General features: G+C 38.1%; 3 protein-coding genes across 3 annotated transcripts; 2 read left to right on the forward strand and 1 right to left on the reverse strand.

Moving 5' to 3' along the window:
- The first annotated feature begins 301 nt into the window (after positions 1-301).
- LOC116304716 (uncharacterized) lies at positions 302-3212 on the forward strand. The gene is made up of 3 exons (XM_031714489.2): positions 302-751; positions 1877-2113; positions 2572-3212. Exons 1-3 carry the CDS (start codon positions 391-393, stop codon positions 2943-2945), a joined length of 972 nt encoding a protein of 323 aa, XP_031570349.1. The 5' UTR covers positions 302-390; the 3' UTR covers positions 2946-3212.
- Positions 3213-5571: 2359 nt separating this feature from the next.
- LOC148913274 (uncharacterized) lies at positions 5572-7388 on the reverse strand. Its single transcript, XM_089025968.1, has 5 exons — positions 7332-7388; positions 6897-6970; positions 6702-6793; positions 6270-6379; positions 5572-6184 (listed from the first exon to the last, which is right to left on the reverse strand). The coding sequence occupies exons 4-5, from the start codon at positions 6297-6299 to the stop codon at positions 5804-5806; spliced, it is 411 nt and encodes a 136-aa protein (XP_088882094.1). The 5' UTR covers positions 6300-6379; positions 6702-6793; positions 6897-6970; positions 7332-7388; the 3' UTR covers positions 5572-5803.
- A 671-nt stretch (positions 7389-8059) lies between these two features.
- Positions 8060-13657, forward strand: LOC148913275 (uncharacterized). The gene is made up of 3 exons (XM_089026017.1): positions 8060-8619; positions 9668-10419; positions 13577-13657. The coding sequence occupies exons 1-3, from the start codon at positions 8184-8186 to the stop codon at positions 13655-13657; spliced, it is 1269 nt and encodes a 422-aa protein (XP_088882143.1). The 5' UTR covers positions 8060-8183.
- Positions 13658-14053: the final 396 nt, after the last annotated feature.

Raw genomic sequence — 14053 nt, forward strand, 5'->3', positions numbered from 1 at the left:
TGTTCTGCCATCTAACCACAGGCAGTCCAAGCTATCATATAGGCGCCGGCACGTGATGGTCGTGCAAAACCTCTATTCTACTTTAATGATTTCATTCTAAAATCGACCCCCTAGCTCCCAGCGCTAGCCAACATGTCACTCCTGGAGTGTGTTTTTTTTTTTTTGTTTACCTCGTCGAACGGCTTGATTTAAATACTAGTATCAGATTCGGACTCCAAACATAAGTAGCGTGACTTTAGCGTGACATATTAGTCACCGCACGAGGGGAACCCCCGGTCGTTTGCTGCACAATTCCAAGAAATAGGAATTAATTACCTTTCAGAAAAGATTTGAGGTTCAAATGATAGCATTTTGGTTGCTATTTTACATCAGATTGCGGTCTATTTTATCATGTCAGACAACATAGAAGCGAGCCGAACGAGAGACAAGCTAAAGAAGAAGCTTTTAGAGTACAAAGCTGGGAGTAAAATTGGACTGGAAAACTTTACTGATGCTGAACAAGGAGAGATGGATGATTTTCAAATCCGTATCGCGATCTTTGGGCAAACGGGGACTGGGAAATCAGCTCTGATTAATACGATTTATAAGGTTCTTTTGAGCCCTGACGAACTGCCAGAGGAAGGTGAAGTAGCGATAGTTCAAAGTGCTGGTGGTGAAGGAACGTCTATTCTTGAAGAATTCTTCCAGGAACGAGGTTTTACAGTTGTTGACACAAGAGGGTTCTTCGATATTGATAATGAATTAGAAGAGAGTAAGTTGTCTGTCTGTCTGTCTGTCTGTCTGTCTGTCTGTCTGCAGTGGCGTAACCAGGGATCTTGCAGGGGGAGGTGCATAGGCAATGATTTGCAGAACCAAAATAAAAAAAATTAAATTAAAAAAAAAGAAAGAAAGAAAAAAAAGAAAAATCAGAACAAAAAAAAAGAAGAAGGAATAATGGGTGAGTGGGTGAGTGATAGGGCTGTCCACAAGTTGCTCGGCAACTTTTGGGCAACTTTTCCGATTTCGAGGAACTTTTTCACTTTCGAGCAACTTTGAGCAACTTTTCATTTTCTAGCAACTTTCATTCTTTTTTTAACTTTTACATGAATTTAAACAAATTATCACGCCAAATAAGGACAAAAAGTGAGGGTTTTTTTTAATTCTAATGATTTCAATACTTGTCTTTGCAATTTGTATTTTACTGCTATGCATGTGGTTAGCGGTTGTAAAATCTAAAATGTAAGCAAAATGGCGGCCACATGCTCGAGTAATTCTGACACAGAACAAAGCCCATTAACAATAGCAGCCAATGCTGGAGCTAATTTGAGTGAACCAACGAAAGCTAGTATTGCCCGAGAAAGGAAAGTGCAGAGCAGTCCTGCAGAAAAGAAGAGAAATGTCCGCGGTACAGTGGATCCAAATGTTTCTTCGTGGGACAGAATGAAGGAGTTCAAAGACGAGTGTCTTACTGTATAAAATATTATATAGTATATTAAGTATTACCCTCAGTAAATATAGACATTACTTACTTATTCACTGGATTCTATGATATTAAATCATCAAATTGATTGCAAATATGAACTTTTTATTGAGCACCTTTTGAGCAACTTTTTTGACTTTTTGGAGCAACTTGTGGACAGCCCTAGTGAGTGATTCTTAAAATTCCTACAATATGCAGATGGAAAGTAGTCTTCATTTAATCAAACATTTGCATGCAATTTTAAAACAAAAGGAGACGGATGAGCAGAACTTTTATGGGCGGTGGGGGGGGGGTGGGTTGCATGTGCACCCTGTGCTCCCCCTGGTTACGCCCTGGTCTGTCCGTCCGTCTGTCTGTCTGTCTGTCTATTCCAGTTCATGTACATTGTATTGATTTCATGCGTCTTGTTCTTCACAGCCGAATTCTTCCGAATCCTGTACGGCACCGTGAAACAAGGAGAAGAAATTGATCGCCAAGACAGAGGTCAGAGTCAGACAGCAAGGGCTGGTAAAGGTGGTTACAGGCTCAACAAACCTCCCATATCCCACCAAGTACACGTGGTATTATGGGTAATCAAGGGGGATGACGTCAGAGTGCTTAATGAGGATTATCACCAAAAACTGAACTTCGTACTCCACAGACTTGGAAGAGAATGTAAGGAAACCATCAATAACCATGGCTACATGACTTAGGCCTAGGGCAAACGTCGAACTTTCCATGCACCGAACTCATTAAAAACAATGGATATCAGGTGATAATGAAGCGGCATTCTTTGATGTAATTAAGTTCCGTGCATGGAAAGTTCGACGTTTGCCCTAGGCCTTAGTCTTCCAATCTTAATACTTAATCATAATATGGGAAGAAAATCTGGCTCTGGGGAAGCAGTGATAGGGGACAATTTTCCTTACAGAAGTTTATATACTTGTCAGAAATTGAGACTACGAAATTGAACAATCAGCAACTCGTATAACCTTTAAATAACTGCATGTCCCTTATGGGCCACTGTAAGATTGCAAGATGTGGAATCTGGAATGTCATGCAAGATATGGGCGCAATGCATATATTTGATTTGCATTATTAACAATAGATTGTGTCTCTATTTTTCCCAACAGCGATCACCTTACTGACTGTCATAACGCACAGTGATCGAATCGATAGCAGCAAAGTCGAAGAAGTCATCTCAAAATCCCGCGAAGCAACCAAAAGCCTGGCCTGTCACACATTCCTCGTCCACAACTGGATCGCTGGAATGTCACGGCTCAACGCAGAAACTGAAGAAAATGTTCTAACAATGTTAGACACAGCACTGGAGTGTGGAGAGAGGTCAGTGAAGATACGTCAAACAAAGAGAAGAGCAGAAGAAATCAAAGCTGAAAAATTAGAGCGAGAAATCGAAAGGAGTAAAGTAAGAATGCCCAAAGAAAATGTAGAGGAGTTAGAAAGATTGAGCAACAAAAATGTCAACGTTGTTTTTAATAAGTTTTGAAGGCGGTGTGCTATTGGCTGCCCTATCTACAACGTTGGATGGTAAACCAGAAAGGCTTTATTTTTGGTTATTTTTTTTTGCTCAGTGGCTAGAAACCAAGTTAAACTAAATAGACTTTAACAAAAATAGCATTTAGAGCATTTACAATTCACACTTTCTATACCTGTATGCATTCAGTCTATCGATATGTATACTTATCAATTGTTACAAGTATTTGTTAGCTTTATCCAAAATTATGAAATAAAAGAGGATTGAAGATGTCTTAAATTTCAAAGGATCAAAATAGATCTTAAAAGTGTTAAAACGTCAAGACCCAACTTCAGTGAAATACGGAGTTTGGGGTGGGGAGGGAGGCAGAAAGGATGAGAACTGACAATGTCTTTTTTGACTGGTTTTATAAATATTCTTTATATAAAAATAAGTTTACCTGGTATAATTGTGTAAACTGATCATGTGATACCTAATATGTACCGTCACGCACGCGTATCCGGATATTTTTGAAAATGGATTTTTTTAAAAATCTAGATTCTGTTTTCAAAAGAAATTTTTTGTTCAAGCGTAGTGTTCCCGAATCGTTTTCGGCCGTACACGCCGTAATTGTTTTCGAAAAGTTGAGTTTTCAAGTGGCGTATTCACCAATTATACGCTTGGACAGAAGGCCAATCCGCAAAGAAAAAAAAACCTTTTCAAAAATATCCTGATTAGTGTGGACAGGGCCTTAGATATTGAACGATAAAAACACTTGCTTGTCAAAATCGAATGAAATCGTGGAATCAAAGAAACCCCCATGGGATAAATATGAAATTAATTGAATCCGTGTGAGTATAAACCCGCTTGCTTTCAGGCATGCATTCAGGCATGCATTCTTCTCACATTCTCACGTGTGTACGCGTGTGAGAAGCCCATGTGATTATTCAAAAAAAAAAAAAAAACCAGTTCCCTACTGAAAAGACAGAGCGAGATTTGTCCTACGATTGACTACCTGATAAGATTCTGGGATCTCTCTTCAGTGTACGTGGTTATAGCTATCCATTATCTTTGGCTTATACATCTGCGGCCTCCAGTTTGCTCATGAACAGAATCCCGACCGGAATCGTCTTGATCACTCGACGAAAAAATGGATTTGTCATGTAGGCAAACATATAGACAAATATATGGGCAAATATCATATTTGACTAATAGTAGACAATATTTGCCCAATGACTGTATATGATATGTACCTACACATTTATCCCATGGGCACAGATGGCAAAGTCCGTATGGCCCAGTAAAATCCCAAACGGCAAATATATAGCAGATATCATATCATCCATACATTTACCCGGTAGTAAATGTAAATGCTCATTTGATATGTGCACGTATTTGCCCAGCCCGTATATGTGTTTTATGTCTTACGTATACCCTGTGTTTCCCCAGGCCGTATATGTGATTCATGCCTTACATATACCCTGTATTTTCCCAGGCCGTATATGTGATTAATGCTTTACATTTACCCTGTCTTTGCCCAGGCCGTATATGTGATTAATGCCTTACATATATCCTGTATTTTCCCAGGCCGTACATGTGATTTATGCCTTACATATACCCTGTCTTTGCCCAGGCCGTATATGTGATTTATGCCTTACATATACCCTGTCTTTGCCCAGGCCGTATATGTGATTTATGCCTTACATATACCCTGTGTTTCCCCAGGCCGTATATGTGATTTATGCCTTACATATACCCTGTATTTTCCTGGCCGTATATGTGATTTCTGCCTTACATATACCCTGTGTTTGCCCAGGCCGTATATGTGATTAATGCCTTACATATACCCTGTATTTTCCAAGGTCGTATATGTGATTTATGCCTTACATATAACCTGTGTTTGCCCAGGCCGTATATGTGATTAATGCCTTACGTATACCCTGTCTTTGCCCAGGTCGTATATGTGATTAATGCCTTACATATACCCTGTATTTTTCCAGGCCGTATATGTGATTTATGCCTTACATATACCATGCGATATGCTCTGACCGTATATGTGATTAATGTCCCCTTAATGCCTTAGATGTACCAGCGCGTCTTAGCCATATTTGCTCAGTTGAATTATGCTCATCATATTTGCTAAATTTAACTATATTATCAGTCTTCAGCTATTGTCACTTATGGCAGGCCAAAAAAAATAGAAACGATATATGTCGTGACAACCACCTCATACTTTAAACATAGCTAACCTATACTAAGAAGCAGGAAAAAAGACATAAATCATACTGAAACATTTTTATTGTGAATTTCCTTTTCTTGACGACTGATTAACTATGAACAATTTGTTAACTACAACTAATTGAAAATGCTAGTTCTGTAAATTAATTATAGGTGTTTGTTTCATCTTGTGACAGAATTTGTGAAAGGAGATCATAATATATTTAGTTGTCAATCGATCTGTGGCTTATGTACGATTCTTTTTAGATATTCTGTAGTAGTACACTTCATTTATAACTGCAAAAACTTAATTAAGGACACCGAACGTGGTTGGGTTTCTACGAGTTTTATGAATTAAATCTTGTGTCACTGTTCCTCCGTTCATTTGGCCTGATTTCTAGGGTTTTCCTTCTTCTTTCGATTATTTGAACATTATACTTGTTTACTTTAAGAAATCCAAAGGTCAATAGGCTTAGATAGCCGCTGCTATACCGTTTGACCTTTGGATTTCTTAAAGTAAACGAGTATAACGTTCAAGTAATCGAAAGAAGAACGAAAACCCTAGAAATCAGGCCAAAGGAACGGAGGAACAGTGACACAAGATTTAATTCATAAAACTCGTAGAAACCCCAACCACGTTCGGTGTCCCAGTGCCCTTGATTTGATAAAAACCTTTAGGCTCTCAATGCCCATTCGGGAACTCCAGATGGCCTTGGGCGTCTTGACGGCTCCCCGATTTTCCGCTTCAAAAGCATGGTGAGACTGCGCTCTGACAGCCTCCTTTTTGCCTTTCGGTCCATGCTTTCCATGAACTGATTAGCTAGGGGGCTTCTCCATGGCAGAGGGTGTTTTATTAAAACTTTACTCTGCTTAGTAGGGCCCCCTTCGTTATCAGAGCCACTGTCCGCTGTATCGTCATCAGCCTGGTCATCCGCCTCTGACATCGACTCCTCTGATGACATATACTCCAGTTTCATAATTGCCTTGACTTTCTCTTTGTCCCCTGGTGATAGCGAGGTTGACAAGTCCGCTGCCTTGGATCTGGATTTTAGGAGCTAAAAGAAAAAAGAAAAAAAAACACCGTCAGTCAAAGTTTCTTATTAAACAAAGTCATAATCGTTGCAAATTCAGTTTACTCACATTTTGTTTTCTTTGTGTTTTCCGCTGCATCTTTTGATGCCTTCCAAGGGCCCCTGAACGCTCTCTTTTGTTTCTCTTTCTTCTCGTCAGAAAGTGACTTTTAAGGGCAGCTGAAATTATATCAAGTACCCATATATTAAAACTTGAGACAAAATTTGTTAGAAATTTTGGCATTTGGCCGACAATTACTCCTTTAGCATCCATTTGTTTTTGCTTTGTTTTGTTTTGTTTCGTTTTTTTTTTTTTCCATGTTATTTTATTTCAAACTGCTTCCCCTCCCTTCGGCATTTGAATATTTCTAAAAGGATTTCGTTACCCCCTCCCCCCCCCCCCCCGACCACCACCACCCTTTGTCCTCACCCCTCCCCCCCGGGTTAACTTTGATAGGTGCATAAGGCCTTTCGCACTTCATAATATAAAATACATAAATACCTTCTAACTCGACGGCAGAGACATCCTTATGAACATTCAGAACTCTATCCCTTATTGCGTTATTAATCTGTTCGTTGACGTCATCTCTGAAACTAATTAGGAAATGCCATATTTGAGTGGTAAGTGGAAACTTAATATGGAAAGAAACTATGGATGATTCAGACAAGATCATTTTTATTAAATTTTCATACTTACGCTTTAGTAAAATCCCATATAAGAGGGTTTTCTTCCCTGTCCCGTAATTTCTTTGCTACCAAGCGTACTTCAGACTGTAATAACATAATATAATTCATTAAAATCATAAGATGTACCTTAAGTTATTCTTAGACATAGTAATAATGTTTTCATTATTTTTATGGCTGTGATTGTATAATATTGGGAAAAAAATCGAAATCAAATCAATTCCTTTACAAAAAATGAAATTATCATTATCATTCAGTGTCTTGTTATTGGAAATCAATAGTAAAGTTTGGTAGCATTAACCACTACCATGGCGGGTTTCCCGCCAATTTTAGCATTGCATAAATTATACCGCTGCATAATTATACCGACTACTCTTCGCGCCAAGAATTCCCAGTAAAATTATCAATAAAAATAGCTTGCTTTTTTAAATATTGCCACTTTACTTACTGCAACAGCCTTTGAGACAGTAATCTTGGTCTTGCTGTTGTCCTTGTTCTGCTGGCTTCTTTTAAGGCCGCTAGTATTTGGCGGTTTTGTTCTTGCAGTTCTTTAAACTGTTTCACAATCGTTTCGAAATTTGAAGAAATTTCTTCTTTTTCGCTGTCGGGGTCAACGTTCTCATTCTCGCTTGTTGCTTGCAATAGGCGATTTCTGTGTTCTCTTAGCACATCCTCGTTACCACCAGGGACAGAGGGAATAAGTATATTAAGCCTTTGAGAATTGGCGCCATTTTCAGTATGTCTACTGGTACTGCTTGTACTGGTAGTTGCAGTAACAGAATGGATTGGCATTGGGCGTCCTGGTAAAGGTGTAGATGTTCTTCCCATTTTTTGATCGCGACGAATGAACGCAATTTATAAGCAAAGATATAGAATGTGCGGGAAACTAGATGACCGACAGAGTTTGTTACCTGTTTGTGACCAAAAGGCGAATGAACGAATAAGCACATCCACCGAACAAATCTACCCCCTATCTATCACGGCGTATCACGTGACTTGTGATGACATATACGTTCATATAATGAAGTCTAATAATAAAAAAAGGAATAACTGTCTTATAAAAATGCTGAAGTTGTATCCAGGATTCATGTTAAGTAATATATCTATTATCTTAAAGCTATTTGCTCCATTTTATAAAGTTATGAAATTTTTTCTAAAGCCTAGATTCACGAAATATCATTGCAATAAACTTGATTAGCTTCTAGCTCTAAAACCATCGTACCATTATCTGCCGCCAACAGTGACAGCTCTAAGGAAAAGGGCGCGGTAATAAAGATCCGGCGTGCTTTTGTCCAGTGGCATGTGGTTGATGGACGTGGAACTTTATTACGCTGGAATATGGCTGTTAGCCATTCAAAATGCTTGGATTTTGAGTAATTATCCCAATGATACACACCGTCTTTTTAATTATATAGTTCTGGAAAACAAAATGTCTTCTGCGATGTCAAAGCGTTATCATTGCTTTCATTGTAACGAAGATTTACATTACAGAGTATTTTGCCGTCACAAAGAAGAATTTTATGATCCTTTAACAAATCAATGGCAATTACAGCGGAATGACGACGAAGACTCAAATGATAGTATTTTCACTCACGAGATTGACGGCCAGAACGACACTTCTTCTAATGACTACAGCGAGATAAACGTTTTGGACCAAACTGATCAAGACTCCTCTGATGTGCCAAATACAAACCAACCATCAAGTGACGAATTCTTACCAGCTACTTCACAAAAAGGTATTGATGTTATACGTTTATTTGATGATTAGATTATATAATCTTTAAATGTTAAAGTCAAACTGCATAGATAAAAGACTGAATCTTTAACAAGCGGCTGATTTGCACATGATCTAGCTCCCCTATTGGATTTACTACCAAGCATTAGTGTTATTGAAGCGAGATTAAGTTAGAGGTACAAATGATTCTTTTCTATTTCTATCTTAGCCTCGTTTTCACCGTTACTTTTAAGAAGGGTGCATTATTAAGTAATCGGCTTATGGTTGCCATTAAAACCTCAGTGTTCATTCAGAAAGGTTCATTCAAAGAGTTTATAAAATCATAGCTAGAGATAACTCATTTAAAACGCCAAAAAGAATTTACTATGTTCAAATGGATATTGCTGTACATTTTTGTCTCCAAATCAATTCATGACTGTGGTCATCCTGAGATAGCATGGTATCCGGCAAAACATGTTTGTCAAGTTAGAGAAATACAATTATAAGTAATTTATTTAATATGTCTCTTGGGTTTTTTATTTTCGATTTATCATTTTTCTTTCACGAATTATAAATTGTTGTTTTGCTGACTTAGGAATTTATATTTTATTTTCAATGGAAATCATTTATTTTCAGAGCAAAATTTGGGTCAAAATTATACATTTAGGGACCGGTCATTATTTAAGTTGGAGGTGGGGGGGGGGGGGGGGGGTGGAGGAGAAATTGTCAGTGACGCAAAAAAATTTCAAGGCCCCCCCTTTGAAGGCATCCAAGTTTATCGAAAACCCCCCATGGATTGTAGTAAAAAATTTAAACATTTTCCCTAAAAGTCATTTTTAAATTTCAAGACTTTCACTAGCAAAAATTTCAGGCCCCCCCCCCCCCCAATTTTTTCTCCCCCACCCCCCCCCCCCCCAACTTAAATAATGACCGGTCCCTTAGCCCATGAGGTTTTTTTTACTGACATTTTTTTTTCTAGTATTATAATGGTTTCAGACTTTATCTTATACTATGTTGCAGTTATACAATGCCGAATGAATAAAATACATCGTATTTGCTTATGTTTAAAGGAGACGGAATAAATAACTTTGAGGAAGAAGATCAAGTGTTTTGGGATGACAAGTTGGACAGTGAATCTGACCATGAAGAGATAAGAGGAAATGAAAGAAGGAGATTGGTTGAAACTTGGGATATTGATATCGAAGACGTAGAAAGAGATTTTGAACAATCTAGTGCAGAAATAAGCGTTGCCGTCGAAGCAAGTTCCCGAGTGACCCTTATTAACTGGATTGCCTTGTTTGTGTGCTTTTGGTCTGCATACTTTTCTGTACCAGACCGAGGCATTGATATTCTCCTCGCCTTTTTTAAAGCGATTTTTCAGGTTTTGTGTGAGCTTTCGCCAATCATTTTCCCAACCGCAGTATTGGTTTTCCCGAGCTCCTTCAAACTCTTGAAAAATTATCTTTCTTTTAAAGATAAGCATTCAAAGTATGTTGTTTGTCCGAAATGCGACACCCTATACCGTTTTCAAGACTGCATAACAACAAGATTCGGGCGCGTCATTGCTAAACCATGTTCTCACATTGCTTTTCCGAATCACCGTCAATTGTTTCGCCGCACACCTTGTGGAGCGGAATTGCTTAAGGAAATTCGTTTGAAAAATGGACAGACGAAATTGTACCCACATAAAGTTTATTGTTATAAAAGCATCAGAGACACTCTAACTCACTTTATTAAGCGACCAGACTTTGTACAAAAATGTGAGATTTGGAGAAATCGGAATGTACCGGACGATATTTTAGTTGATATTTACGATGGCCAAGTGTGGAAAGATTGGCAATATTTTAACGGCACTCCTTTCCTTGCCCAGCCTAATAATTATGCTTTTATGCTGAATGTTGACTGGTTTCAGCCTTTTAAGCACAGTGTCTATAGCGTTGGAGTCATATATATGGTCCTCCTAAATCTTCCGAGAAAAGAAAGGTACAAAGAGGAAAACGTAATAATAGTTGGGGTAATACCTGGTCCACACGAGCCCAAATTGAATATCAATACGTACTTACAACCACTTGTAGCCGAATTGAACTTATTGTGGCACGAAGGCATCCAAGTTCGGCCTCATGGGAGTAGAACAGCAAGATGTTTTCGAGCTGCCCTCCTTTGTATTGCTTGTGACATTCCTGCACTAAGAAAAGTTTGCGGTTTCTTAGGATGTACTGCTCACCGAGGGTGCTCAAAGTGCACAAGATTTTTCCCCGGAGATTTTAGTAGCATGGATTTTTCAGGTTTCGAAGATGACGATACACCAAGGACAAATGAAGAGCACCGAAGAGAGGCTCAGAAAATACTCAATGCAACAACCGCTGATGAACGAAACCAAATTGAAACTTCCACTGGAACAAGATATTCTGAACTCTTACAGTTGCCTTACTTCGATTGTACTCGTTACCATGTTGTTGATCCTATGCACAATTTGTTTTTAGGGACAGCAAAACATTTAATGAAAAATGTATGGCTAAATGCTGAAACGCCAATTATTTCTAAAGAAAATTTGAATAAAATCCAGGAAAAGGTAGATGACGTCAAAGCACCATCATTTATTGGGCGTCTCCCGAAAAAGATATCAACATCGTTTGGAGGATTTACTGCTGATCAGTGGAAAACATGGACTCTCTTGTATTCTGTATTCTGCATTTGGAATATCGTTCCAACAGATGATTTGGAGCTGTGGAGGTTATTCGTATTGTCCTGCTTTCACCTTTGCTCTCCACTTATTACGACTGAAGAGCTACAAGAAGGACATGATTACCTAGTGGAATTTTGTAAATCGTTTGAAAAAAGATATGGAAAGGAACGTGTTACGCCAAACATGCATCTACACCTGCACCTCAAACAATGTATTTTAGATTACGGGCCTGTATATTCATTTTGGCTTTTCAGCTTCGAACGTTTCAATGGGATTTTAGGAGCGTTTCGAACTAACAATAGATCTGTTGAAATACAAATCATGAGAAAATTTCTCCAAAAGCATGAACTAAGAGATATCCCTTTACCAGAGAGATTTCGAGAAACTTTCCAACCAGTATTTCAACTTCTTCAGGAGGCACAACAAGTAGGAACACTTGGCGAAAGCATCCCATCAATACCATCAACACTTAATCTTTCAGTTGGTCAAGTACTACGTTGCTTAGAGTGGAGCAATATGAATGCATACTCATGTTTTTCACCTCGATCCATTGATGTTCTTGATGATGACTATACAGAATATCTCTTTAAAGCTTATGAAACAATTTTACCTCAACACTCGGTCATTGAATGTGTTACCGATACGTTTGAGAGAATTAGTACCATTGGATATTCGGGGACAAAGCTAGGGTCCTCTGACTCTAGACTGGAACGTTCTTCCTTCATTCTTGCAAGTTGGTGTGGCCAATGTAGTGGCAGTATTGAGACCGATTCATTTGACTTGCGCCCCGGTGTTGTCGATTTCTTTCTTAAACAAACCATTATAATTGATGGCAAGCAGGAATCATTGTGTATGGCAAAGGTTCGATGGTATCAGCGACATCCAGAAAGACACAGGATTGGCAGACCACATGAAATTTGGTGCAGAAACTTGTTTGAAATGGAAGGGCCCTCTACATTCATTCCCATACAAAGGATACACAGCCAGTTTGTTGCTGCTTACGATGTTATTGACAAAGAAAGAGTATTAATTGTTTGTCCTTTACAACGTAAATTGTACGGATGATGGAGATGACAGTAAAGTATCATCCAGGAAAAATATTCAAAGCTATCAAAAATAAACTGTTTGAACTGTGCATCAGTAACTAGATAGTCAAAATGAAAATTGAATGAATTCTTTGATGAGTTTAAAATTAGATGAATTAAAATAATTATGAATGAAATTGCATATATTGCCAATAAAAAAGATGAATTCATATGTTTAGACTAAACAAAATTGATGCTTCAAATAATATTACAGATGTTAGCGGTTTGAAATGCAGCTGAGGTTAATGGGTTAATGAGTTTTCTTATTGTCACTGGAAAAAATGCATGTACGACTTACGCATATTAAAAATACATCGTCCGCGTTTTTTCCTGTGTGTATCAACGCATATAACCTCACTTTCATGACATCAAAGCAAAACAATGATTGAATTAATGTGGTCGCAACATTGATGTCATGCGTTAGGAGAAAAAATTGACACATATGACTGAGATGGACCTGCATGCACTCCCCCCTCGTAAGTCGTAAAAACAAGCCAACATCCATTATAATTCAGTTGAAAAATTATTGATTTGTTTTGAAAAGTTTTGATTGCAATAAATTGAAACGGAAACCTCACATCGGATATACTCAGTTTGGGGTATTGTATTTGCTCCCCAGGTAAATATGGGGCAAAGCCTAGTGCAAAGTTGATTTCATATGTGCCCTTCATTTGACAATAGGGCAAATATAGGGCAAAAACGGTTATCATATATCCCCACTGGGTAAATGCGTCTAAACTAAGGGCAAATATATAACATATTTACCCATGTGTTCAGATGTATGGCAAAGCAATGGCAAATTTATTAGAAATTTACCCCGAGCTTTGCCTGCATAGGCAAATGTATGGGCAAATATAGAGCACCATATTTGCCCAACATTTGCCAAGCGGACATATGATGACCAAATCCATTATTTCGTCGAGTGGATGTTTGGTGAGTACTGATATAAAGAGTTTACGTCGGTTAATGACGAGTTTAGAGTAAATAAACACCGACCATTAGTCCTTTTAGCATGCAGTAACTATTGAATCTTTCTTTATCCTTGTAATTTCCTACCGTCTAGTAAGAATTACTGAAGTTTTTTTTGCATTGTTGACATGAGTTAATAATTAACTATTTACACGAATCTTGAAGTGTTTATCATTCAACATGTTATTTAATACACATTTCTTTCAAATCGTTTATTAGTATTTTGTATCTTTTTACAGAGATTAAATTGCTTTTACAGTGCGACACTACATCAACCAAGGCGCCACTACATCAACCAAGGCTACACAAACAAATTTTAAATCAAATTCACAAATATTAACGCTGTATTACAAATGGTTAGTGAATTCTCGTGGATTTTTACTCCTGATCATACACACACTCGTATAAACCATAGTTAACTATGTGTAAACAAACAAAAAAAGATTTTAAAGAGGAAAATGTGAAAATTTGTACAGATTCTATCGTTTAAATACTCAATCGTGATTGGCTAATTTTTATGAAAATTCGTGTGGGTGGCCTTGGTTGGTATACTACACATAGTCGCACAGTAATCGAGGTTTATAAGGGACGGACCATTACATGTAGATTTTTGAGAGGGCGGGGGGAGGGGGGGTGAGAGGGCGGGGGGGGGGGGGTGGGGGAGGAAGTTTGGTAGAAAAGCAAAAAAAAATTTCGAGCACAGCTTTAAAAAGTGA

This window comes from Actinia tenebrosa, unplaced genomic scaffold (genome assembly GCF_029948245.1).
Source record: "Actinia tenebrosa isolate PJP-AT-01 unplaced genomic scaffold, QUT_ActTen_1.0 PGA_scaffold0__85_contigs__length_37466705, whole genome shotgun sequence".
Taxonomy (NCBI): domain Eukaryota; kingdom Metazoa; phylum Cnidaria; class Anthozoa; order Actiniaria; family Actiniidae; genus Actinia; species Actinia tenebrosa.

Bases quoted from the DNA above. Each gene is read 5' to 3' on its own strand.
- LOC116304716 (XM_031714489.2), top strand. From the start codon at position 391: ATGTCAGACAACATAGAAGCGAGCCGAACGAGAGACAAGCTAAAGAAG. The intron at 752-1,876 runs GTAAGTTGTCTG...TGTTCTTCACAG, and splicing joins TGATAATGAATTAGAAGAGA to CCGAATTCTTCCGAATCCTG. The intron at 2,114-2,571 runs GTAAGGAAACCA...TTTTCCCAACAG, and splicing joins CCACAGACTTGGAAGAGAAT to CGATCACCTTACTGACTGTC.
- LOC148913274 (XM_089025968.1), bottom strand. From the start codon at position 6,299: ATGCAGCGGAAAACACAAAGAAAACAAAAT. The intron at 6,185-6,269 runs GTGAGTAAACTG...TTTTTCTTTTAG, and splicing joins AAACACAAAGAAAACAAAAT to CTCCTAAAATCCAGATCCAA.
- LOC148913275 (XM_089026017.1), top strand. From the start codon at position 8,184: ATGTGGTTGATGGACGTGGAACTTTATTACGCTGGAATATGGCTGTTA. The intron at 8,620-9,667 runs GTATTGATGTTA...TTATGTTTAAAG, and splicing joins ACCAGCTACTTCACAAAAAG to GAGACGGAATAAATAACTTT. The intron at 10,420-13,576 runs GTGTGGAAAGAT...ATCTTTTTACAG, and splicing joins TTGATATTTACGATGGCCAA to AGATTAAATTGCTTTTACAG.